This window comes from Oncorhynchus keta, chromosome 11 (assembly GCF_023373465.1).
Source record: "Oncorhynchus keta strain PuntledgeMale-10-30-2019 chromosome 11, Oket_V2, whole genome shotgun sequence".
Taxonomy (NCBI): domain Eukaryota; kingdom Metazoa; phylum Chordata; class Actinopteri; order Salmoniformes; family Salmonidae; genus Oncorhynchus; species Oncorhynchus keta.
In genome coordinates, this window is record NC_068431.1 from 14,444,543 (window position 1) to 14,472,386 (window position 27,844).

Here is a 27,844-nt window from a genome sequence, read left to right on the forward strand (position 1 = left end):
AGTGTGTTGATAAGCTGCAACATGTTTTGCTGAGGGAGGCAACCAGTGGAACGACACAGTCATGAATAAACAACAAACACACATATCCATGTTGGATATATTTAGATGGCGCTACCGTGTGGATTTAATGCTTTACTTCTTTATTTTAATTGGAAATGGTGCATAATCATATGTAAATCCAGAAAGTAGCTAATTTATTAATGCATTTTGCATAATTGCTTATGAGGTGATGCAGTTCTAAATTAAATGTAAAGATGCCATTTAATGAATAATTGCCAACCACAAACCACTTTAGCATCCTTCCCAGTTCAATCATGACTGATGCAATTACATAAAAGTACAAAAAGAGAAAACATGAACACAAACAGCACAGCACTGACATTATAGAATACATCCATTGATTGAGAGGCTGGCTGTTGCCAGGGAACTATATTTGTATTATCCGTTACGTCGAATAGCCAAGTAAAGTTAGGAAGGAAAGAAGAATGTGAATGTCTTAAAGTCCAGGGTTTAGTTTGAGGTGGTGGATGCCAACAAATACAGGCCCTGTGATGGATCTATGACCTGTGTGGAGAGGCCAATGATTTTACTGTCTTCTAAGACAGTGTGTGTGTGTGGTTGTGCGAGCGTGTGTGTTTTGTGTGTGTGTGTGTGAGTGTGTGAGTATCTGTGTGTGTGTATGTGTGTGTTGTATTTCTACTGATTGTGTGTCTGTAACTGTGAATATTAAACTGTATGTGAGAAACAATGTTCATTGTAAGCTGCCCGCAGGCGAGCAGTAGCCCAGAGACTGCTACGCAGCCCCCCGGGACTGCTACGCCGCCCCCCAGGACTGCTACGCCACCCCCCAGGACTGCTACGCCGCCCCCCGGGACTGCTACGCCGCCCCCCGGGACTGCTACGCCGCCCCCAGGACTGCTACGCCACCCCCCAGGACTGCTACGCCACCCCCCGGGACTGCTACGCCCCCCCCGGGACTGCTACGCCAGCCCCCGGGACTGCTACGCCGCCCCCCAGGACTGCTACGCCGCCCCCCGGGACTGCTACGCCACCCCCCAGGACTGCTACACCGCCCCCCAGGACTGCCACGAAGAAGAAATATCAGCCCACAGAGAGAAGCACGAGATTGAACTTCACTCAACTTTCTAGAGTTTTCTCAGTTAGTTAACACTATCGTTTCCCTTTACTGTGGCAGTTGTGATCGAATCAATGCAATATTAGCCACTTTCAATGCAACATGCCGAAACAAAATGAACTACACAGACCAGCGCAGCATAACCAAACAGAGCTGCTTTTGGCCTATATGCAAATAAACCATTGCCATAAATGGATCTGTGCCATTTACGTTGAACTGGACTATGTTAACAGCATGAGCAGTCGTGAGTAGATGAGCTTGTTTTGAGATCAAAGCAAGAGCTGCATGTAGCCACTTGTGCACATTTTGTTCATATCCTTTACTAGTTAGTGAGTTATTAGCCCAGTTATAGATAATTTGTAGTCAGCAATAGGGGAATGATTGTTTCCAACAAGAGCACAAAAGATCATCTTTGAAAAGCGAGTCAGGTAAAGAGCTTTTTTTTGTGTTGTATTTTGAGACAGGCTTGAATAAGCTAAGTAGCCAATAGGCAGATTGTAGCATAATTTATCTGATTCTCTGTAATAATGGTATGGTAATAATAATGCATTTTATTTTGTAAAGTGGATTCTTGCCACAAACAACAGAACAACATTTTCAGTCACCTCCTTGTCTGAAGGACAAGTGGATAAACAGGTTCATGTCAAGCCCTGCATGTTTTTTCAAAAGTCTCATGGAATGTAGGCCTACATTGAACACCACAAATTGGCATCTATCTATAGAACAGCTATTTCCATGTTAAAATGTTATAGGATGTATGTTCTCCATAGATTTTGATGGTAGGCCACTCTGGTAGGTCTGCATTATGATCAAATAGCCACAGTAGCCTATTTGGCCACTGTTCATTTAAAACGGTAACTTAAAGTGGGTACAGCCTCAGTGTTCACAGTAAACGCGTGCTGGAAATTGCACAGAATTCTCACAATGTTCAATTTTGTACTCAGCAGAGCTGAGATTTGCTCAGTGCCTAAACATTTTTGAGGGAACATTGTTGAGGAACCAATAAGAACCCTATGTTCCATGAGATGAGTGAATATAAACCAATGAACCGAAAAATAGAGAAAGATGGCTATGTTGAAATTGGGAGAAGAGAGTCAGTCAGTCAGTACACATTACTCCCCTCAGGTGTGTTCCAGTACTGTCCAGTGTAGACGGTGCCAAGCCGTGTGTCATTTTATACAGACAAAGAGCCTCCACTGCCTCCAGACCTGTGGCAGACACTCAGCTACTTCTTGGAAAGACCCACGGATTCAGGCAGCGACAGGGAAAGGGCATTACACATGGAAGAGAAGTACAAATGCACATTGTCTCTTCAGGGGGGAAGACACAGAGGGATGTGCGAGAGACAAAGAGATTGAATACCTTTCTTAAATAGACTGAGAGACCAAGCTATGAGTGAACATGAGCTCCCAGGTCAAGAGTTGGCAAAGCCCTTCAAATCCTCACACACAGAAATTATGTATGGAGGCTGCATAAAAATAAAATGTGTGTGTGTGTGTGTCCATGTGCGTATGTGATCAGTGAGGGGGCTCACTCCCGCAGGTGGCTCACACGCTGTCCCTGTAACAGAAAAACAGGAAAGACAAGAAGAAAATGTGAAAAAACCCGGAGAGGTTATAACTACAGTCACATCAAGTGAACAGAGACACTGCTGTGTGTAGTAGAGGGTGTACTGAGGGGTTGGGAATGTGCGGGGGCAACATGTGACGCATTTTGAAAACAAATAAAGCTCTGCTTTCATCTTGTTAACGCAGGAGGTAGATGGAGTGTGCATTTACACGGCCCAGCAGCCAACCAGCAGTGTGAACTGGCACACTAAAGGGGTTCTAATTTCATTCCCCTCCCAGGGTTGGCATGCAGGGGCCTGCGTATATTTGAATCAATCCCTTGCTCATGGGCTGTCGACAAAGACCTTGCGAAACTAGTCCGCCTCTATAATTTTTTCCCTGGGACACTCTGCCAGCTATTTCACACCTACGCCTCCTCCGTCTATGTGTCAAACCAGGGGATTATTGTGAGCACAGCCTTCCTGAACAGTGTAGTGCTGGATTTATTGTCATCAGGAATATCTGTTTCCAGTTTCCTATGGTAGTGTGCATGGACGCTGGTGTGATGTCTTAAATGTAATCATAAACACAACTCTATTGCTCTTTATGGACAACAGTTTTACTGGCCCCCTATATTCTCTGCCTAAAATGCAGTGATTGAATGATCATTACACCAAAGTTATGGCAATGGTCTGTGCTGGAAAATAGGAATTGAGTTAGTGACATTTACTGTTTTGATTTATGAGAGACAAGGAGAGAGCTGGTACTCCAGTGGGCAATAAAGACCAGAGGACACATAGCAAGATGCAATCCTATTTATTTATACCAACGTGTCCTGTGGCTCTGCTCCTCTAAAGAGCCTTTGTCCCTACTCCTCTTCAGAGGCACTTGTCTAACAAAAGTGAGGCTACAAGGAGGAATGCACTGATAATGTGATAACTGCATTCAATTAAGTGGCTGGCGTCATCAGAAAAATATATTTATTTCCCATAAATTAAAAAGGGGGCTTTCAAGAGATACGAATGACATGTGGGTTCGGATGAATGTACAGCTCCCAGAGCCAGAGGTCAGGTTGGTGGGAGGTAGCACATGGAAAAATATACAGTGTAATGCGGTTGTATAAACAAGGAAGTGGAAAGCTGAAAATGGCTTACACTTGGAGAATGAACCATACATACTATCCACATATCCTGAGAGCCTCACTTCAATGGCTCCTCCACTGGTTGTGGTTCTATTTTTGATCACAGTGCTTTCGAGCGCCTCGGCTTTCACTATGCTGCCCGCTGCGTATGTAGCTAACTGCTTGGTCACTTATAGTCCATATCAATGAATAGCAACAGTCAGCAACAAACTCTAGACACTTAGCACCTTTTTTCTATCTAGAACACTAAAGGATTCTTCGGCTGTTCTCATAGGAGAACCCTTTGAAGAACCCTTTTTGGTTGTAGGTAGAACCATTTTGAGTTCCATGTTGAACTCTTTCTACATGAGATTCTACATGGAACAAAAATGGGTTCTCCTATGGAGACAGCCGAAGAACCCTTTTTTTCTAAGAGTGTAGACAGCTCTTATCACTGTCATGTAATTGGCCTGAGGCACCTTATTCAGTGAGAAAACACACACATACAAACCTGGTAGGCTATCAGTAAAGCAAAAGAAGATCCAAGTTAATGGCTGGTGTCGAGCCACTGCTGTTCTAAAGCACTCTGTGTGTGTGTGGTGTAACGGTAGCGCTGCACACGCTACACTACTCCATCCTTTCAAGTGTCAACCTCTCAGAATCCCATGTTTGATGCATTAGGAATAAAAAAGATATGCACAACACATCTTTACTCAACACACACTCCACATGTACAATACCGGGGCCATTTCCTCAACCAGAGTGTACAGTAGTCCCACTATTCATAAATGCAAAAGCACATTCATTTCAATCCATTTGCCCTGACATGTGGCAACTGTTGTGTCTTTAAAGCAGCCGTCTACCTTGGCAGCCTGTGGTGTGTAGCATTCAATGATCAATCAGATGCTGTTAGGTGAAAAGAGAGATGAGCGGAAGGTGTCTTAATGCTTCCTACTCAAGTAGGAAAGCAATCTCTGACCCAGGAATTTCTGTTTGACAAACCACTCTCAGAAGCCATGAGGAAGCTGGATTCTATGCGATGCCAATATCACTCCATACGGAATGTTTACAGTGTTGTGGCTGATAGATTCAGGTGTCACATATGAAGTGGGAGTGCCCGTTTGTATGAGTAACGGCTGTGAGAAACTGCAGATATCAATTAGATCTGAACCTGCCACTCTTCCATAATTCATGATCTCCCATTGGCTATTGAACGTCTATGAGGATGAGAACAGCCAACTTGATCTCGGTCCAACACATACATACTTTTTCTTCTCAGTACTGGTTCCCCGTGGGAATCGAACCCACAACCCTGGCGTTGCAAGAGCCATGCTTTACCTTGTCATCTCCATGGTGTCCTTGGTGAGATAGACGATCCAGTACACCAGGTTGAAGGCCCCGAACGACAGAGGGAAGAGGATGCGAGAGTACTTGTCTATGATGCTGGTGCCTGTCAGTAAGTTGTTGGATGGCACAGCTGAGCCTTGCTGGAGGAAGGCCTGGGCATTCACTGGAGGGTTAGGGAACACCTCCGCTGGCCTCTCAAAGTGAGGCGTGGAGTTCATCCTCTTCTTCAGCATACTGCTGGCATCCTGTATAGTACATCAACACAAAGATCGGTGGAGGGGGTGAGTGAGAGAATCTATAGTAAATCTATGACCAGAACGTCAGTAAGTCATTGGAAATTAAGATTAATAAAATAGGAAATTAGTTGTTTAATTTTGATAAAACACAGTTTTAATTGAATCCATTTCCCATAACAACACAGTATGTTATATGCACAAAAATCATAAAAGATTCATTCATTGATTAATTGATTAATTCATCAATACAACATTATACATTGAGTGTATAAAACATTAGGAACACCTGCTCTTTCCATGAAAGACTGACCAGGTTAATCCTGACCAGCTATGATGCCTTATTGATGTTACTTGTTAAATCCACCTTACATCAGTGTAGATTAAGGGGAGCAGACAGGTTAAAGAAGGATTTTCAAGCTTTCAGACAATTGAGACATGGATTGTGTATGTGTGCAATTCAGAGGGTGAATGGGCAATACAAAATATTTAAGTGTCTTTGAATGAGGTATCGCAGTTGATGCCAGGCTCACCGGTTTGTGTCAAGAACTGCAAACGCTGCTGGGTTTTTCACATTCAACAGTTTCACGTGTGTATCAAGAATGGTCCACCACCCAACTTGACACAACTGTTTGAAACATTGGAGTCAAAATGGGCCAGCATCTCTGTGGAATGTTTTTTATGCCTTGTGGAGTCCATGCCCTGACTAATTGAGGCTGTTTTGAGGGCAATAGGGATGCAACTCAATATTAGGAAGGTGTTCTTAATGCTTTGTACACTCAGTGTATATAAGATGCATGGCAAGTTAAGTTCAGCAGAGTGTATGGAGCAGGAACTGAGCAGGGTTGGACAGGGTGGAGTGGGAAGTAGGGACTGAGTAAGGGTTGGTAGGGGTGGTGTGGGTAGCAGGGACAGAGGAAGGATTGGTAGGGGTGGTGTGGGTAGCAGGGACAGAGTGAGGGTTGGTAGGGGTGGTGTGGGTAGCAGGGACAGAGTGAGGGTTGGTAGGGGTGGTGTGGGTAGCAGGGACAGAGGAGGGTTGGTAGGGGTGGTGTGGGTAGCAGGGACAGAGTGAGGGTTGGTAGGGGTGGGACAGAGGAAGGATTCAGGGACAGAGGGAGGGTTGGTAGGGGTGGTGTGGGTAGCAGGGACAGAGGAGGGTTGGTAGGGGTGGTGGGGTGGTGTGGGTAGGGACAGAGTGAGGGGGACAGTGTGGGTAGCAGGGGATGAGGATTGGTAGGGGTGGTGTGGGTACAGAGGGACAGAGTGAGGGTTGGTAGGGGTGGTGTGGGTAGCAGGGACAGATGAAGGATTGGTAGGGGTGGTGTTGGTATCAGGGACAGAGGAAGGATTGGTAGGGGTGGTGTGGGTAGCAGGGACAGAGTGAGGGTTGGTAGTGGTGGTGTGGGTAGCAGGGACAGAGTGAGGGTTGGTAGGGGTGGTGTGGGTAGCAGGGACAGAGTGAGGGTTGGTAGGGGTGGTGTGGGTAGCAGGGACAGAGTGAGGGTTGGTAAGGGTGGGGTGGAGCGGGGGCCATAATTTGACTGGCTTCCATCACAGACCAGGTTGGAGCTGAAAATGTCAGCTGCTGAATGCTGTGCACGTCTGACGGAGGTGAGAAATCATGCAGGGAGCATGTGGCTTTAATACTGCAGCTATTTCTGAAACGACAGCAGGCTCAAATTCTCTGCTGGCTCTCAGAATCAGAGCAGATTCTTATGCAGTGCGAATTACATTGTTTTGCATGCTGCCATAATATATCTAGAGATCATAAAGTGTCAATACCGGTGCCATTGTTTTGGTGAGATTGAACCTGCAGGATTAATGGTGTGACATTGTTACAATACACAGGTTATCCTATCAATGTGGCTTGTGTCCTCTCTTTAATCCAATTTTAACAATGGAATTTTAGCATGCTGACATAAATGTATAGTATAAACATCGAGCAAGGAAGAGCTGATAGACTCAATTAACTACATTTTATCCAGTCAGCAACCAGACAACCACTAAGCAATATTTTATTCAGTCAACAACATCTTATCCAGTCAACAACCAGTCAACCATTCAACATCTTATCCAGTCAACAACCAGTCAACCATTCAACATCTTATCCAGTCAACAACCAGTCAACATCTCAACATCTTATCCAGTCAACATCTTACCAGTCAACCAGTCAACCAGTCAACATCTTATCCAGTCAACAACCAGTCAACATCTTATCCAGTCAACAACCAGTCAACATCTTATCCAGTCAACAACCAGTCAACACCAGTCAACAACCAGTCAACCATTCAACAACCAGTCAACAACCAGTCAACAACATCTTATCCAGTCAACAACCAGTCAACATCTTATCCAGTCAACAACCAGTCAACCAGTCAACATCTTATCCAGTCAACAACCAGTCAACCAGTCAACATCTTATCCAGTCAACAACCAGTCAACATCTTATCCAGTCTACAACCATTCAACATCTTATCCAGTCAACAACCAGTCAACCATTCAACATCTTATCCAGTCAACAACCAGTCAACCATTCAACATCTTATCCAGTCAACAACCAGTCAACAACATCTTATCCAGTCAACAACCAGTCAACCAGTTAACAACATCTTATCCAGTCAACAACCAGTCAACAACATCTTATCCAGTCAACAACCAGTCAACCAGTCAACAACATCTTATCCAGTCAACAACCAGTCAACCAGTCAACAACATCTTATCCAGTCTACAACCAGTCAACATCTTATCCAGTCTACAACCAGTCAACCAGTCAACATCTTATCCAGTCTACAACCAGCCAACCAGTCAATATCTTATCCAGTCTACAACCAGCCAACATCTTATCCAGTCTACAACCAGTCAACCAGTCAACAACATCTTATCCAGTCAACAACCAGTCAACCAGTCAACATCTTATCCAGTCTACAACCAGCCAACATCTTATCCAGTCTACAACCAGTCAACATCTTATCCAGTCTACAACCAGCCAACCAGTCAATATCTTATCCAGTCTACAACCAGCCAACATCTTATCCAGTCTACAACCAGTCAACATCTTATCCAGTCTACAACCAGTCAACATCTTATCCAGTCTACAACCAGTCAACATCTTATCCAGTCTACAACCAGCCAACATCTTATCCAGTCTACAACCAGTCAACATCTTATCCAGTCTACAACCAGCCAACCAGTCAACATCTTATCCAGTCTACAACCAGTCAACATCTTATCCAGTCTACAACCAGCCAACATCTTATCCAGTCTACAACCAGCCAACCAGTCAACATCTTATCCAGTCTACAACCAGCCAACATCTTATCCAGTCTACAACCAGCCAACATCTTATCCAGTCTACAACCAGCCAACATCTTATCCAGTCTACAACCAGCCAACCAGTCAACATCTTATCCAGTCTATAACCAGTCAACATCTTATCCAGTCTACAACCAGTCAACATCTTATCCAGTCTACAACCAGTCAAAATGAGTCAACAACATATTATCCAGGTCATTAAGATTTGTCTGCATTTTAAATAGATAGTAATTCAAAATGGTGCAGATGGAGAGATAGAACTCCTCTCAATTGGACTATTTAGTTCATATATTTGGTGCAGCCACCTAATAATAGTCTCTTTCCCACAGAAGCACAAAGCATTGGGCTTGCCTGTCCCCTCTAGGCTTCTTGTGAGCCTGTAATGATCTGCCTGGATATTCCCTTAATCTATTCCTTTCACATAATCTGTGCTCAGGAAGCCACTGGCTGTCTCTTCTCGCCAAATCTTCTTGTTGTCACAGACTAGGAGTGGGGGGTGAGAGGGACACAGAGATGAGAGGAAAGGGAAGGGGGGAGGAGTGTAAAACGAGGAGAGAGGGAGGAGGTGGATTACCGAAGAGGACTCCCCGTCGGTCCTCCCGGCCTCTGCTGCCTCCTGGGCTGCCTTAATGGAGGCCGCCTTGCGGAGCTCCCGGTTGGCCTGCAGCGTGGAGAAGTAGTTGACTGCGGCAAACTCAATGAGGGCTGAGAAGACGAAGGCGAAACACACAGCGATGAACCAGTCCATGGCCGTGGCGTAAGAGACTTTGGGCAAAGAGTGGCGGGCGCTGATGCTGAGTGTGGTCATGGTAAGCACTGTGGTAATGCCTGGCATACACAGGGCACATAGAGAAATGTTAGACAGAGATACTGGACATGGCAGCCATTTTGTTTTCTGCATCCCAGAGCCCCAGGGTTGACTGGCTGGGTTTCCAGGGTACCAGCCCATCATCTTGTTGAGTGGTGATTGTCAGGGTGTGGAGTGAAGTGGAGGGGATTGGAGGGTCAACCATCCAATGGTTTGCGTTAGAGCTGTTGTGCGGGCAGTGTAATGTGGACACACGAGCTTACATGCAAAGGAATAGCTTAAGGGGAAATAGTTAACGGTCTATTCAAGCATGTCATTTGGCCTGAAAATGGTTATTTCTATGAACCCAATAGTTTAAACCTTATCATACATTTATTCATATTATTTCTGTTGTAATTCTCATGACTGAGATCTAAAATTACTGAACATTGAGCAACATTTATGTCTTTAGTTCATCGGATTAGACTGTCCCGTTAATATGTAACTGAGGATACTGTAACAACTCAATCAATACCAACCTACAAAATGAAGATTAGTATTGCATTACACAAAATCCTCAGGGCCCATTGATCATTTAGATGGTAATTGATGCCATACTTCGCCAGAAGGTGAATTTGTGGGCATGATGTTTAATCTTTAGCCTTCGGCAACAAGTTCACACGTCTAGACATGCACTACTCAACCAATACACTTGCTCTTCCATTCAGAAATTAATTTGAGTCCAAGTACAATGCTAAGCACTTTGTATCACACACACTGTCCAAAATGTGACTACTCTGGAACAGTTTTTGAGGGCGGTTAAGTACCTTGCTCAAGGGCACAACAGCAGGAAATGGAATCTAGAATTATATAACAGCAACCCTCCTGTTGACAGCTCATTTCTTGACAGATGTTTTCTGTCAGACCCGGGATTTGAACTGGCAACCCTCTAGTTACTGGCTTGCCTCTCTAACCGCTAGGATACCTTCTGCCCACACCTTTGGATGGAGGGTCACCATCAACATACCAAGTTGATTATAATGTCTATCTCTCGGAAACCAAACCGATGTGTTCTGGCATTATTGATAAGTCATGAGACCTGTATGGCATTAAAATAAATGGCCAGTGAAATGCTATAAAGTCCAAATCAATAGTTCAGCCATATTTGAAGTGTATTCACTTTATCAATAGTGAATCATACAGTGTAATGAAAGTAGCACAGTGTACACCCAAAATAATCTATTGATCCTGAGAGGCAGCAACCAAAAGCATGGCTTAGTTTACTCTCACAGCTTAGCCTTAGCATCATTGAGTGCAAACACAAGAGCGGTACAGCTGTAGGATCTTAATTTGAACCAGGTTGCTACAGCAGGAAAATAATCCTGCCACAACAGGAAATGTTAATTATTATGTGGATTAATGTGTAATTAATGTAAATTTTTATTGGGATTGACACATTTTTCATAAGGGAAAATCAAGTAGGAGATTTCTGATCCAACGTCAGAAGCCTTTTTAAACCTCAAATACACTACAAATGTTACATTTCCTGCATTGCAGAAAAGTTCTTGTAACAGTGTGAGCAAATTAAGATCCAACATCTGAAGGGCCTGTGGTAATGTATGTTCCTAACAAGCTTGCCTAAAACAACTAAAAGTCAGGTCACTTAGGCGTGCTATTTGGAAACATCCTAGCATTTGTCTTGTTTTGTTAATGCAACTATGCTAATACTAAGCTTTAGCTGAGGAAACTAAGCCAAGCTTTTGGTTGCCGACTCTCAAGATCAATAGATTATTTGCTAGTTATCCATCTAAATGAGGTCAACTTTTCTTTTGGGTCAACTTTTACTGTTCCTGTTACATCTTGGACACAAATCCATTTGAATTTCTGACTTCCTTACAAGCCAAGGAAGGTTAGACGAGGAGATCAAGTTTGTCATACCATTCACTGTGTTTACTGGTCATGGGATGGGCTGTTTTTAGTGATCATGATGATGATGATGATGATGGTTTCAGAGCAGCACAACTTGCATGGGTTAGAGTTAGACACATGGTGATGAATGGGATATGGGTTGGAATGAGTTGCCCGGGTAGTGTAGTTTCCTCTCAGGGAGACAATAATGGCTGGGCTGAGAGCAAGCCTGGAATGAGCAGGAGCGGCCAGTAATGATGATGATGAGGAGGGACACAGATGAAATTGACAAAGGCTTACATGGAACAAGTTTACAGGGAAATAGAGCAATATAAGTCCCAATCCTGGACAATGAAGAGAGTACGTAGAAAAGCTGTCCTGTTCACTGATTATATGAAGCAATTTAGTGTGCTATACAGCTGATATAATGTACATTTCTGAAACACTTTCTACTGGTATAAGGCTCATTGGACTGCCAAGTGACTATACAGACAGGAATCTCCAGACGTACAAGATTTCACAATTCCACGACCATTCTATCTCATCATAACACAGGGAAGAGACTGCAAATATTGTTAGACGAGCAAATGTTTTCATAAACTACTGCACCTGTACAGTATATTGATATAAATCGATACCTCAATCTGCACAACCTTTTCCACAATGGAGATGCTTATTTCAAGTGGATCACTGCAAGTTATGTTTCGAGGGAGTACAAATAAATTGCCATTGATTGAGAGTGTTAAGTAATACTATGGTCAGGTTCATCTGAGGCAGGGCTACTACGGACATTGATTGAGAGTGTTAAGTAATACTATGGTCAGGTTCATCTGAGGCAGGGCTACTACGGACATTGATTGAGAGTGTTAAGTAATACTATGGTCAGGTTCATCTGAGGCAGGGCTACTACGGACATTGATTGGCTGCATAACAACAACAATAACAACAATAACAACAACAGGCAATGTAGTTGAGCCTGAATCTGTTACAGTTAGCATGACAACAGTTATCTAAGCAATGAATAACATTGTGGAGATTCAAAATGCAAACAGACCCATGGATACAAGGTGTGTTACATACAACCACGGTAATACATCTCTCACATGTATTCAAAGTATGTTTTAATCTCTGGGCTCACACTAAAGACCCTTACAAGACATGATTCATTTACAAAAGGGACATGCTCTATTATGGTCCATTAACAAGGTACAGATATCATTTCACTGAGATCGTTTTCATCAAGCTAAAACAGTTGGAAAGAAAAGGGTCATTGACCACTGGTCTGCTATGCTCTTGTCAATTTGATATTTACACAGTTCATTTGCACAGGGGAACATGTAGATAATTTAAGTGGATAATGTAATACTGTTTCAATACATTTAAGTGCTGCTTCAGCTCTGAAAGACAGTTACCAACTCTCCATGAAGCTAGCTACAGTCCCAACTCTCCATGAAGCTAGCTACAGTACCAACTCTCCATGAAGCTAGCTACAGTCCCAACTCTCCATGAAGCTAGCTACAGTCCCAACTCTCCATGAAGCTAGCTACAGTCCCAACTCTCCATGAAGCTAGCTACAGTCCCAACTCTCCATGAAGCTAGCTACAGTACCAACTCTCCATGAAGCTAGCTACAGTCCCAACTCTCCATGAAGCTAGCTACAGTCCCAACTCTCCATGAAGCTAGCTACAGTCCCAACTCTCCATGAAGCTAGCTACAGTACCAACTCTCCATGAAGCTAGATACAGTACCAACTCTCCATGAAGCTAGATACAGTCCCAACTCTCCATGAAGCTAGCTACAGTCCCAACTCTCCATGAAGCTAGCTACAGTCCCAACTCTCCATGAAGCTAGCTACAGTACCAACTCTCCATGAAGCTAGCTACAGTCCCAACTCTCCATGAAGCTAGATACAGTCCCAACTCTCCATGAAGCTAGCTACAGTCCCAACTCTCCATGAAGCTAGCTACAGTACCAACTCTCCATGAAGCTAGCTACAGTCCCAACTCTCCATGAAGCTAGCTACAGTCCCAACTCTCCATGAAGCTAGCTACAGTACCAACTCTCCATGAAGCTAGCTACAGTACCAACTCTCCATGAAGCTAGATACAGTACCAACTCTCCATGAAGCTAGCTACAGTCCCAACTCTCCATGAAGCTAGCTACAGTACCAACTCTCCATGAAGCTAGCTACAGTACCAACTCTCCATGAAGCTAGATACAGTCCCAACTCTCCATGAAGCTAGCTACAGTCCCAACTCTCCATGAAGCTAGCTACAGTCCCAACTCTCCATGAAGCTAGCTACAGTACCAACTCTCCATGAAGCTAGCTACAGTACCAACTTTCCATGAAGCTAGCTACAGTACCAACTTTCCATGAAGCTAGCTACAGTCCCAACTCTCCATGAAGCTAGCTACAGTACCAACTCTCCATGAAGCTAGCTACAGTACCAACTCTCCATGAAGCTAGCTACAGTCCCAACTCTCCATGAAGCTAGATACAGTCCCAACTCTCCATGAAGCTAGCTACAGTCCCAACTCTCCATGAAGCTAGATACAGTACCAACTCCATGAAGCTAGATACAGTCCCAACTCTCCATGAAGCTAGATACAGTACCAACTCTCCATGAAGCTAGCTACAGTACCAACTCTCCATGAAGCTAGCTACAGTACCAACTCTCCATGAAGCTAGATACAGTACCAACTCTCCATGAAGCTAGCTACAGTCCCAACTCTCCATGAAGCTAGCTACAGTCCCAACTCTCCATGAAGCTAGATACAGTACCAACTCTCCATGAAGCTAGATACAGTACCAACTCTCCATGTAGCTAGCTACAGTCCCAACTCTCCATGAAGCTAGCTACAGTCCCAACTCTCCATGAAGCTAGCTACAGTCCCAACTCTCCATGAAGCTAGCTACAGTCCCAACTCTCCATGAAGCTAGATACAGTACCAACTCTCCATGAAGCTAGCTACAGTCCCAACTCTCCATGAAGCTAGCTACAGTCTCAACTCTCCATGAAGCTAGATACAGTACCAACTCTCCATGAAGCTAGATACAGTACCAACTCTCCATGAAGCTAGATACAGTACCAACTCTCCATGAAGCTAGATACAGTACCAACTCTCCATGAAGCTAGACATAGTACTAACTCTCCATGAAGCTAGACACAGTACCAACTCTCCATGAAGCTAGATACAGTCCCAACTCTCCATGAAGCTAGCTACAGTCCCAACTCTCCATGAAGCTAGCTACAGTCCCAACTCTCCATGAAGCTAGCTACAGACCAAACTCTCCATGAAGCTAGCTACAGTCCCAACTCTCCATGAAGCTAGATACAGTACCAACTCTCCATGAAGCTAGACACAGTACCAACTCTCCATGAAGCTAGATACAGTCCCAACTCTCCATGAAGCTAGATACAGTCCCAACTCTCCATGAAGCTAGATACAGTCCCAACTCTCCATGAAGCTAGCTACAGTACCAACTCTCCATGAAGCTAGCTACAGTACCAACTCTCCATGAAGCTAGCTACAGTATCAACTCTCCATGAAGCTAGATACAGTACCAACTCTCCATGAAGCTAGATACAGTTCCAACTCTCCATGAAGCTAGATACAGTACCAACTCTCCATAAATCTAGCTACAGTACCAACTCTCTATAAATCTAGCTACAGTACCAACTCTCCATAAAAACCCCACAATTGCCAACAATTGTCAAACTCAAGCACTTGTTAAATGATCACACACTGGGAAAGAAGGGTATGGGAGAAATCGTGTCAGGAAAAAAATCAGGAGGCGAGAGAAAGAGAGAGAGGGAGGAGGATGAGGAGGAGGAGGAAATGAAGGATAAAGACAGGAGAAAGAAACAAAGAGCTTGAGGCATCTGTGTGCTTTTAAAGGCAAAAAGCAAGGTACAAATTAGGCCCACTCAATTAAGTCTGTCAGACTTCAGCTCTGGAGACTTTCAGCTCTTAGAAAGCCAGCATGCGAAGCTGCACACAACAACAATGCCTAATGTGCTTGAACCCTGATGGAGTGCTTCTACATAGCTCTCTGTCTCTCTCTTTCTCCGTCTGCACACGTCAGTGCATTACCGCAACTTATTTAGCTACTGGCTTCTCGCTGTGCCCCATATTACTGTTGTGTCACCAGCAAAGCATTAAAATACATTGTATTTACAGAAGCAATTTACAATCTCTTCATCATAGAATTTCTTTAAAAATTGTTTTTTTTAAAACGTGTAAACTGTGAAGATAAAGCCTGTCATTCATGGGTTTGGGGAAAATCCAATATGTTGAATGCAACAGCCTCATAAAGGACACACAATGCTCACACTGAAAACACTCCAATATCTCCACAGCGTTTTACTCCCGCTACCTTGCCAAATGAAAGCAGCAGGATGTGGGAGGTTAATGACTTTCTGCATATGTGCGTCTCACATTGGGCCTAACTTGAACGCGTACTAATGATTGGTATCTTTTCCTCAGTGTGGGCTTGTCAAAATGCTGACAAGCACCCAAACAGAGCCATAATCTACAAAGGCCAGCAGCCGCTCCTGCACACAAAAATGTAGCTGAGGAAATTTAAATTGAAAATCAAAAGGATGGCAAATGAAACTTAAGAGCGCTCTGCTCCTGAGGCTAGAGGCTGAAGCAAGTGTAGCATGATGTAATGGGAACAACCGGAACCTGCAACTCCTCAGAACAAGTTCAAGTAAACAACATCCCCCCGCTCTCTGCCCGGATTGAATGATTTCAGAAAAGGAGTTTTTACTATTAATTCAGATCCAATTGGGAGGGAATAGAGATAAGAGGTAGAAGACATAAGATATACCATGTGACTGTGCTACCTATGTCCTCTAGTACCACTCTACATAATGCAAACCATTACCATGTCCTGCCAAGAAAACACATTCAAATACTGCAGTACAACATCTTCACCAAATGTACAAAAAAGGATACAGAATAGATCATGTTATGAGTGATGAAACTGTGTTATCCAAGGTTAGTTGTTTTGTTATCTTAAAGAGGCTCTATTGTTGAAAGAAACCCTGTTGTTTGTGAACTAACACTTGCACCTCCACCTAACTAAATGACTAAAATGTACAATGTAAATATCACTTTGGGATATTTAAGGGAACAACTTATATTGGGACTTGTTGGGGTTACCTTGTAACGTAAGCATGGTGGACAAGACAATGGAGTTAATGGTGGAGATCAGGAGGAGGCCTACCGAATACAGTTCGTGCAGGAACCGATTCCTTATTGATCCAAAAAGAGACCTGAGCCAGGATCACAGTCATGATACAGGGGATGTATGTCTGAATCAAGAAGAAGCCCATCTTCCTTTGCAGGTGGAAGTGAACAGTCATGACTACATATTCACCTGTCAGAAAACAAATGGAATACTGTATGTGGGCACAGAGAGTTTGGAACAGACACGTTGGTAAATCAGCATTTCACAGAGCACAAAACTGATTTGTGCTACAGAAAACAGATGAGACAGTGAACTTCTCAGGGAGACCTTGTACATGCAGTACATGCATACTCTAGCACATGTCAAATGCTGCATTTTGAATGTGTACTAAACAAGCATAGATTCAAATGAAAATTTCATTTAGAAAAAAAAAAAGACTTAGATTGAAATCTTCATTCAAAGCCGTATGCATACGGTATGCATACTGTTAGCATGGTTATTTTTTAAGCTTATTTCTTTAAGCATTACTAAAGCATTAAGTGAATGAATCTATTCTTACCAGTGTTGGATTTTAACCTCTCACTGGACACTGTCTGTCCTATTAGATCGTACTGTAGCAAGCTGGAGGACTCCTCTGGGACTTCCACAGAGAACAGTGGTCCTTTTTTCCATGTGTACACAATTTCACTCATAGGGTAGGCATCTGGACAGAAAAAAATAAAGATAACGTAGTCACTCTGTAATCACCAGCTAGCCTGGTGGAACCATCTGTCTGACTGAGGTTTATGAAAGACAACTTACAGCTACCAAACTTGAGAGGACAGGCATGGCCATCCATGGGGAAGTTCATCAGTCTCATGGGACACTCTGCATTTATCGTCAATCTGCAATGGAATGGCAAAGAGTATTGGACAAACCTTATGTACAGTAGTAATGGTCACCTATGATCATCTACTACTGATCACGTACCAGGCCAAACCGTCTTCTGAAAACAAAGCAATGCTGATAGAGATATGCCTGGGTAAGTCGACGTGTATCGCACAAATATCTTAACCAGGGCTCTCCAACCCTGTTCCTGGAGAGCTACCGACCTGTATGTTTCGCTCCAACACCAGCTGTAACTAACCTGATTCAGTTTATCAACCAGCTAATTATTAGAATCAGGTGCGCTAGATTAGGTTTGGAGCGAAAACCTACAGGACGGTAGCTCTCCAGGAACGTGGTTGGAGAATGCCGGGCACTAAACCATAGCCATTACTGTTTGTATGATACTCCGGTAGATGTCCGGTAGAACACAGACTACTGTCCTACACAGGTCTGTTTTGGACCTGGATGGCTGTGACTCAGTAGTACCTCATAGTGTAGAGGATAGTTCCGTTCTGCATGATGCGGAACAGCTTGTTGGGAGTGGTCATGTTGTGAGAGATGGACCTCTTGCCATTCCGGAAGAATGTGTCTGGTGTCCAGATCTTGCTGACCATGAGGTTGTTGAGCCGCAGAATCTCGATGGGGCCCTCGAATTTCAACCTCTCGTCAATCCACGTCTGACGGAAGAATACATCCATGGTGTACTCCTACAACATCGCAGTTTGGAAATCAAATCAGCAATCAACTCATATGCTAATAAGGACATTGCTGTACAGTACAGTACATAGCCTACAGTAGATCAGTGAATCATTTACGTGAATGAAATGTCGATAATAAGTATGATTATTAAATATTTTAAAGTCTTCCTTACATGTTGTTTTTGATCTGTTGAAGTACTGTGCAGGTCCATATTTCTCAACTTCTCCATTAAGAAAACAACTTTTTTTTTTGTAAATTTCATTACAGGTTCCAAGAATTATCCAAATTCTAACCCAACAGTATTGATTTACTTTGTTTTCTTGAATTTCTTGATGTGTGCAGCTCTTAGCTGCCATATATAATGAAACAAAACTCAATGGATAATGGCTTTTTCAATCCAGGAATACTTTTAGCTCAAATGGATTTCTTTACAGCTCTGGTCTTATCTATACTGCCTATGGGGTGGCTACTAGTGGATCACATGGTACCAGAAGTGGGTTTTAGATGCTGTGAAATATAATATAGTGTGTAATGGAAATCAAACGCTCAGCCGGCTCGGGACCCTCACTGACAGGGATTGTCAACCAGATTAAAATCCCTAAGCTGCACTAATGACATCCTGCCTAGAATAATGAAGGCTGGTAGGAATATGACTTGAGGCTGTGGACGGACATGCTAGGACTGGGTGCACCAAGCAATTATTCTGTCCTGTCTGCACTAACACAAGTATGTGTTATTGAAATATAAATAAATGCCAACACTCTGGAGTTTTGTGTTATATAAGTGGACTGGATAAAGTAGTAATGAGGCCACATACCATCTCAACATCTGACACTGGACCAAAGCTTGTGACAAAGATGTCTGTTTTGACCTCAGTAACTGGACCTACAAAGATAAATGTTGTTTTGACATAAGACATAAATAAACACATCTCTTCACTCTAGAAACAAATGGACGCTGGTGAGATATTGACAGGATAAAAACGATGTTATTGTTAATTATATCACTTTTCTAGTTTACAGTTACTTGACCTGTAGTTGTTGGCTATTACAAGTCAGCACAATAACATCCCTTAGTAGGATTGGAAATTAGCAATTTGTGAGAAAGAACCCCTGTGGTCAGTGGGTTATATGAATTGCCTGGACACTCGATGTCACAAATTCGACAGTTATATTAACGACACTAAAAGCAGCTTCCAACGATGGGACAGTGACCAAGAATTAAGCTCTATCTGGAACATAGGAAAGGAAAACTTTATTAACTACGTGAGTAGACTTGAATTTCACACATTATCAAACAACCTGTTAGAAGTATTAAATATGTATTACTATACCTCCAAATCCAGGTCGCAGTCTGTTGTCATATCCATCTAGTAATCTATCCAATACACGCGTGATGTTATCCAAATAGATATTCTCAGTTTGCGTTGATTTCACATGATTTCCCCAAACATTGCTCACACTGTAGACAAAGTGCATATTCATTATCTAGCGGCTTATTCTACTCAATACAACTTGTTACTGCATCAAAGTTGCATAGTGTACATTTATCAACATTCTAGCACTCGTAAAGTCGGGGGGAAATTAGTTCACTTGTACTCACCAGGACAGAAAAAAACAATTGAAAACGAAAGCCATGCCTCGTAAACACTCCACAGCCACAAAGCCGTGGTCAACTGTTATAATTTCCATATTCCATCATTTAAAATCGAACAAAACGCTGATCACACGGCTTAGTCTAAAAACGAGAAGGCTTTTGCGCCAGTCCTACTCGACTTCCCCAGTGCGGCTGCGCCTCATCTGACTCGCTCAGTAGAAAAACTAAAGAGTTTTAAGAGACTGAAGAAGAGCAGGCACGGAGGGCATTGACAATAATCGAATAAGGCATTATGGGAGATAAGAACGAAGAAATCTACTGATAGTTTTGGCAGGGAATCAGTTTGGACCCGTTTGGATATTTGGAAAAGGCTCAAATATCCTCCTGGAAGAGATTGCACCAGAGATGGTTTCAATTTCTGAGGTGGAGAGCATTTTACAGATCATAATTCCTAATAAAGTTGAGGAGATAACAGCATCACTCCATTATTGCATGTTGGACTTGGTCATGTCCAACTTAGCTGTTTCCATTAGCTGTGTCCATTACAGTCTGTTTACAGGTGCTGTCCTTCACATCTCCTGCACATCAGCATGTGGGTTAACAAATAGAAAACAAATCAAAAAGATACACCTTGGATGGTGTTGGTGGTGGTGGTGGTGGTGTTGGCAAGGCAGGAGTGGGAGGGGGTTTGCTGCCTTGCTCCAAGCTTTCACTGACCTGGAGTGACATGGTCAAAGTCAGTTCATTTTCGATTTGGCACAAATGTGACTGTTACCACAAAAGTATTTATTGTGTTACACCACTAAGATATAATCACAGTTGTATGGACAGATCTTTTCTGATAAGTACAGTAACTGTAGGTCTCGTTCTAAATGAGAAATAAAGCACTACTTAATACAGCACAAAGGCAAATGTGAGAGCAAAGTGATTAGTGCAGTTAAATATTATATGCTGTTTAGTTCAGGTACGTTCTCTGCCACAAGATCTACTCTGATTTTTGGTTCAAGCATTTGATTAATCTTATCTTCTATCTTGTTAATCTGTACAGAACATGGCAGACTATATTTTATTGTTAAACTCGACTTATCCATTAAGGGTATAACATTCCAAATATGTATAATTTATCTAAAGCATGTTTTCTTTAAAAGCCTTAAGAGTTATACACGAGTTATGCAATGAAATCCCACTATCCTGGTCTCATTGTACTCAATATGTAACTTATATAATGTTGTTGATGCACTTTGAACGGTGTACACCCACCTCCTTTAAGATGTGGTGCAGTGTGTAATGCTGTGTCTATGTGGACATTGGAAAAATGTGTTAAACCGCGGCAGTCAAGAGAATAGGCATGATAAGATATGTGTTTGTATGTATGACAATGATATAATTGTTTTATTTATAGTAAGAGGCCTGGAGACTCCTATTAGCTCCCTAAGCTAATGCCTTGGTTTACGTCTTGCGGGCTAAAACAGTGTTGGGGTGGCAGGAGATCTGTGTTTGACCCCAGTCACTTACAGCAGTACACTAATCATAGTAAAAGCTTGGGCCCAAGTCCAGTATGTAGAGAGTTGGGTCAATGTGATTTCTGCATTATGATGCATTTACACGACACTACGACATTCTATGGCAGCCATGTTAACTCCACATTAACATTACATGGGTGACATTTAAACAATGCTATGTAACTGAATGTCTAGAATCAAAACGATGTTCACAATTCCAAAAATAAGCCTAATTCTCTAAATATATGGCATGGGTCACATGGTCAGCTAAATCTCCTGGCCCTGATAATACTAGAAGCAGCACTGATAGTTGTAGAGGCCATAGTGATAGTAACATAAGCAAGGGCAGCGGTTGAATCAACATTGTATTAAACATTACTGCATAATATGATTCACTTAGCATTAATGGAAGCCATTCTCTGAGCCAAGGTGCCTCTTAGGAAGGGAGCTTATTTCTGATTTCATTGGTGTGAATCTGCTTGTCATGCTATGTACTGCCACCATTGAAATGACACATGGCCATAATCCACATCCATGACAATAAAGTTTAAGCACCCTGAAATGGGCACAGCATTATTAATTAAGGAGCGTGAGGACCATGGTCAATTTAGCAGAGGTTTCAACCACAGATCATTAAGGAGAGTGAGGACCATGGTCAATTCAGCAGAGGTTTCAACCACAGATCATTAAGGAGAGTGAGGACCATGGTCAATTCAGCAGAGGTTTCAACCACAGACCATTAAGGAGAGTGAGGACCATGGTCAATTCAGCAGAGGTTTCAACCACAGATCATTAAGGAGAGTGAGGACCATGATCAATTCAGCAGAGGTTTCAACCACAGATCATTAAGGAGAGTGAGGACCATGGTCAATAAAGCAGAGGTTTCAACCACAGATCATTAAGGAGAGTGAGGACCATGGTCAATAAAGCAGAGGTTTCAACCACAGACCATTAAGGAGAGTGAGGACCATGGTCAATAAAGCAGAGGTTTCAACCACAGATCATTAAGGAGAGTGAGGACCATGATCAATAAAGCAGAGGTTTCAACCACAGATCATTAAGGAGAGTGAGGACCATGGTCAATAAAGCAGAGGTTTCAACCACAGACCATTAAGGAGAGTGAGGACCATGGTCAATTCAGCAGAGGTTTCAACCACAGACCATTAAGGAGAGTGAGGACCATGGTCAATTCAGCAGAGGTTTCAACCACAGATCATTAAGGAGAGTGAGGACCATGGTCAATAAAGCAGAGGTTTTAACCACAGATCATTAAGGAGAGTGAGGACCATGGTCAATAAAGCAGAGGTTTCAACCACAGATCATTAAGGAGAGTGAGGACCATGGTCAATAAAGCAGAGGTTTCAACCACAGACCATTAAGGAGAGTGAGGACCATGGTCAATTCAGCAGAGGTTTCAACCACAGACCATTAAGGAGAGTGAGGACCATGGTCAATTCAGCAGAGGTTTCAACCACAGACCATTAAGGAGAGTGAGGACCATGGTCAATAAAGCAGAGGTTTCAACCACAGACCATTAAGGAGAGTGAGGACCATGGTCAATTCAGCAGAGGTTTCAACCACAGACCATTAAGGAGAGTGAGGACCATGGTCAATTCAGCAGAGGTTTCAACCACAGATCATTAAGGAGAGTGAGGACCATGATCAATAAAGCAGAGGTTTCAACCACAGATCATTAAGGAGAGTGAGGACCATGGTCAATTCAGCAGAGGTTTCAACCACAGATCATTAAGGAGAGTGAGGACCATGATCAATAAAGCAGAGGTTTCAACCACAGACCATTAAGGAGAGTGAGGACCATGGTCAATTCAGCAGAGGTTTCAACCACAGACCATTAAGGAGAGTGAGGACCATGGTCAATAAAGCAGAGGTTTTAACCACAGATCATTAAGGAGAGTGAGGACCATGGTCAATTCAGCAGAGGTTTCAACCACAGACCATTAAGGAGAGTGAGGACCATGGTCAATTCAGCAGAGGTTTCAACCACAGACCATTAAGGAGAGTGAGGACCATGGTCAATTCAGCAGAGGTTTCAACCACAGACCATTAAGGAGAGTGAGGACCATGGTCAATTCAGCAGAGGTTTCAACCACAGACCATTAAGGAGAGTGAGGACCATGGTCAATTCAGCAGAGGTTTCAACCACAGACCATTAAGGAGAGTGAGGACCATGGTCAATAAAGCAGAGGTTTCAACCACAGACCATTAAGAGAGTGAGGACCATGGTCAATTCAGCAGAGGTTTCAACCACAGATCATTAAGGAGAGTGAGGACCATGGTCAATAAAGCAGAGGTTTCAACCACAGATCATTAAGGAGAGTGAGGACCATGGTCAATTCAGCAGAGGTTTCAACCACAGATCATTAAGGAGAGTGAGGACCATGGTCAATTCAGCAGAGGTTTCAACCACAGACCATTAAGGAGAGTGAGGACCATGGTCAATTCAGCAGAGGTTTCAACCACAGACCATTAAGGAGAGTGAGGACCATGGTCAATTCAGCAGAGGTTTCAACCACAGACCATTAAGGAGAGTGAGGACCATGGTCAATAAAGCAGAGGTTTCAACCACAGACCATTAAGGAGAGTGAGGACCATGGTCAATAAAGCAGAGGTTTCAACCACAGACCATTAAGGAGAGTGAGGACCATGATCAATAAAGCAGAGGTTTCAACCACAGATCATTAAGGAGAGTGAGGACCATGGTCAATTCAGCAGAGGTTTCAACCACAGATCATTAAGGAGAGTGAGGACCATGGTCAATAAAGCAGAGGTTTCAACCACAGATCATTAAGGAGAGTGAGGACCATGGTCAATTCAGCAGAGGTTTCAACCACAGACCATTAAGGAGAGTGAGGACCATGGTCAATAAAGCAGAGGTTTCAACCACAGACCATTAAGGAGAGTGAGGACCATGGTCAATAAAGCAGAGGTTTCAACCACAGACCATTAAGGAGAGTGAGGACCATGGTCAATAAAGCAGAGGTTTCAACCACAGACCATTAAGGAGAGTGAGGACCATGATCAATAAAGCAGAGGTTTCAACCACAGACCATTAAGGAGAGTGAGGACCATGGTCAATAAAGCAGAGGTTTCAACCACAGATCATTAAGGAGAGTGAGGACCATGGTCAATAAAGCAGAGGTTTCAACCACAGACCATTAAGGAGAGTGAGGACCATGGTCAATAAAGCAGAGGTTTCAACCACAGATCATTAAGGAGAGTGAGGACCATGGTCAATAAAGCAGAGGTTTCAACCACAGACCATTAAGGAGAGTGAGGACCATGGTCAATAAAGCAGAGGTTTCAACCACAGATCATTAAGGAGAGTGAGGACCATGGTCAATAAAGCAGAGGTTTCAACCACAGACCATTAAGGAGAGTGAGGACCATGGTCAATTCAGCAGAGGTTTCAACCACAGACCATTAAGGAGAGTGAGGACCATGATCAATAAAGCAGAGGTTTCAACCACAGATCATTAAGGAGAGTGAGGACCATGGTCAATTCAGCAGAGGTTTTAACCACAGACCATTAAGGAGAGTGAGGACCATGGTCAATTCAGCAGAGGTTTCAACCACAGACCATTAAGGAGAGTGAGGACCATGGTCAATAAAGCAGAGGTTTCAACCACAGATCATTAAGGAGAGTGAGGACCACGATCAATAAAGCAGAGGCTTCAACCACAGATCATTAAGGAGAGTGAGGACCATGATCAATAAAGCAGAGACTTCAACCACAGATCATTAAGGAGAGTGAGGACCATGGTCATCTTATCTCTGCCAGCACACAAAACACACAGCACACACACACACACACACACACACACATGGTCACACACACACAAACACACATGCACGCGCACACACACACACACACACACACACACACACACACACACACACACACACACACACACACACACACACACACACACACACACACACACACACACACACACACACACACACACACACACATGATGAGTGTCCCAGAGTGCACTGATGCAGAGATATATATGGAGCATTGTTTCTGTCGCAAAGTGTCAAATGGTCACAGATAGTGCCACTGAAGGCTTGTTGGCCCACAAGTGTAGCCTTATTGCTATTTGCCAAGATACAACAGATCACTGGAATCTTAAGAGTTGAACTGTATACAAATTAATGATAATAATGGATTACATTCAGATTGAGGACTAAACAGCTCTAAAAACACTTTATATTGCACAGGTAACTTGAGGGGTAACCTCATCCAACACCAATGTTTATTTCTGCACTGTTGCCATTTTGAACCAGGATTTTAGTATTTAGTATTTATTAGAATCCCCATTAACTGCAGCCAAGTCAGCACCTACTCTGGGGTGCAAACAGGAATAAAAACAGTTACATCATAACACAACAACAGTTTACATCATATAACAATACATCATACAATACAGTATTACAATATTACTGTATTATTACACATTTACAATATATAATGGACAATACTAAAATAATGCAATATTACAATTTGTGTGATATCACACAGATTCAACATTGGAGAGGTGTAGGTTTTCCATTCCTCAAAAGATTTTGAAGAATAAATAACTTAGCCTTTTTTGTGAACTGTGTCATAACTGAGTCATCTGCATAGATGACAAACTGACCTTGACTAAACCTACGACAACGTCTGAGTGTTGGCGCACAACTCTTAGTTTTATAGTTCTTCAATCAAGCTGCTTTCTCAGTGCCTTGCTGTTTCTTGCTTGTTTTATAACTCCCTGACCTTTGCCAAATTTCCTGGGAAAATAGCATGTTTGAAATGTTCTGTTCAGTTGAAATAGAATGTTTGAAATGTTGTTTTGTTATGTTAAAATATAATGTTTTAAATGTTGTTTTGTTCAGTTTAATACATTTTGTTTTGGGCATCCCCCCAAAAAAAAAAAATGTATTATTTATTAACTGAAATGTTATCGTTCATAATTTTGCACAGAAATGCAGTAAATTAAAGTTAACTTTCTTCACCCCATAAACTTCTGCAGTGTACACTTCAGCACTGGACAGCGGCATCACCCTACCAGACCTTTTTAAGGCGGTCTAAAAACCTCAGCAGTGGAAATGTCAGCACCCTGGACAGCAACAGAAGGTTGCGTGGAGCTGTGATGGCAGTCAATGCATTTAATGTTATAAAAGTTAGTAACAGCACAAGCCAAGGAGCAGGCACTCCTCTAAACTACAGTACCCAGATTGTGACCCAGTGAATGTCCTCTTTTACAGCCATCCTAATATGGGGCATGTTGTTGTGCTTGAGTGTCAGTCTCTTTCAATCCTAATTATATCCCCTGCTTACTGCATCACCTCTTTAATTATTTACAACAACTCTGGATAAACACCAGATCCCATCATTTCACTAATTCAATTAGATAAATGTCTACTTCTAATCAACATTTTTAAATTAATGACTTGTATAACGTGTTTGAGTGTAGTAGGCGACTTCATCAGTTCTGTGGTGGTGTGTTGTATATCATATACCGCCTACAGTAGATGTGGCAATTCTCCTTTATTATACAGTATCTATGGTAACGGTTCGCTCTTAGAGAAAAATAAACTCAGTGAGTCAAAGTCAGAGAGCCTGCAGAGGTGGTGTAGGTGGCAGTGGTTGTTCTGAGGTTGGGTGGGCAGTGGTTGTTCTGAGGTTGGGTGGGTAGTGGTTGTTCTGATGTTGGGTGGGTAGTGGTTGTTCTGAGGTTGGGTGGGCAGTGGTTGTTCTGAGGTTGGGTGAGCAGTGGTTGTTCTGAGGTTGGCTGGGCAGTGGCTGTTCTAAGGTAAGCCTAGCAGGTCTCTTCTGTGAGGGGGCAGAGATTGGGACAAATAAAATCTAATTTTATTGGTCACATATACGTGTTTAGCAGATGTTATTGAGAGTGTGGCGAAATGCTTGTAGTGTAGTGAAATGCTTGTAGTGTAGTGAAATGCTTGTAGTGTAGTGAAATGCTTGTAGTGTAGTGAAATGCTTGTAGTGTAGTGAAATGCTTGTAGTGTAGTGAAATGCTTGTAGTGTAGTGAAATGCTTGTAGTGTAGTGAAATGCTTGTAGTGTAGTGAAATGCTTGTAGTGTAGTGAAATGCTTGTAGTGTAGTGAAATGCTTGTAGTGTAGTGAAATGCTTGTAGTGTAATGAAGTGGCCAGAGGGGGGGTGAGGAGCAGATGTTGCCTTGAGGGTCTCATGTGGGAGGTCTGCTGGTGGAAGAGCTCCAGTCCCTCTGTTGGAATCTCCATCTCTGAAGCCAGGACATGAAAAGGCACTGTTTGCCAAGGTCGCTCAGATATTCCTCCCAACTGTGGCTGAAGCTGACTCTCACCCCAGATTTGGCGATGGTGTCCATTGTCGTGTAGTGTGAAGGGCGTGGTGACTTTGAGAAACAGTGTGTGGCGCCTCCTCTGGTTGGTGGAGGATGGCATGGAGGATGGCCGATGGTCTCCGTTTTACTGGTTATCTACACTTTCAAGGTTGAGCTCACTCCTGGCATTGGCAGGGACACTATTGATAGTTTTGTCAAAGCACCCTGGTGTCTGTCACAGTGGAGGAAAACCACA

The 27,844-nt window shown here is 43.0% G+C and overlaps 1 protein-coding gene across 1 annotated transcript; it reads right to left on the minus strand.

The window, feature by feature from the left end:
• Nucleotides 1-1,040: 1,040 nt before the first annotated feature.
• On the minus strand, nucleotides 1,041-20,148 carry LOC118372921 (gamma-aminobutyric acid receptor subunit alpha-6-like). The gene is made up of 10 exons (XM_035758957.2): nucleotides 19,758-20,148; nucleotides 19,489-19,616; nucleotides 18,973-19,040; nucleotides 17,943-18,163; nucleotides 17,391-17,473; nucleotides 17,149-17,292; nucleotides 16,626-16,778; nucleotides 9,272-9,525; nucleotides 5,141-5,394; nucleotides 1,041-2,695 (listed from the first exon to the last, which is right to left on the minus strand). The coding sequence occupies exons 1-10, from the start codon at nucleotides 19,844-19,846 to the stop codon at nucleotides 2,683-2,685; spliced, it is 1,407 nt and encodes a 468-aa protein (XP_035614850.1). The 5' UTR covers nucleotides 19,847-20,148; the 3' UTR covers nucleotides 1,041-2,682.
• Between the last annotated feature and the right edge of the window lie 7,696 nt (nucleotides 20,149-27,844).

What these genes read in the sequence shown, in the direction of transcription:
- LOC118372921 (XM_035758957.2), bottom strand. Translation starts at nt 19,846, where the DNA reads ATGGAAATTATAACAGTTGACCACGGCTTTGTGGCTGTGGAGTGTTTA. An exon ending in AATTGTTTTTTTCTGTCCTG is followed by an intron (nt 19,617 to 19,757) that starts GTGAGTACAAGT and finishes CTTTGTCTACAG; the next exon opens with TGTGAGCAATGTTTGGGGAA. An exon ending in TCCTCTCAAGTTTGGTAGCT is followed by an intron (nt 17,293 to 17,390) that starts GTAAGTTGTCTT and finishes TTTTCTGTCCAG; the next exon opens with ATGCCTACCCTATGAGTGAA.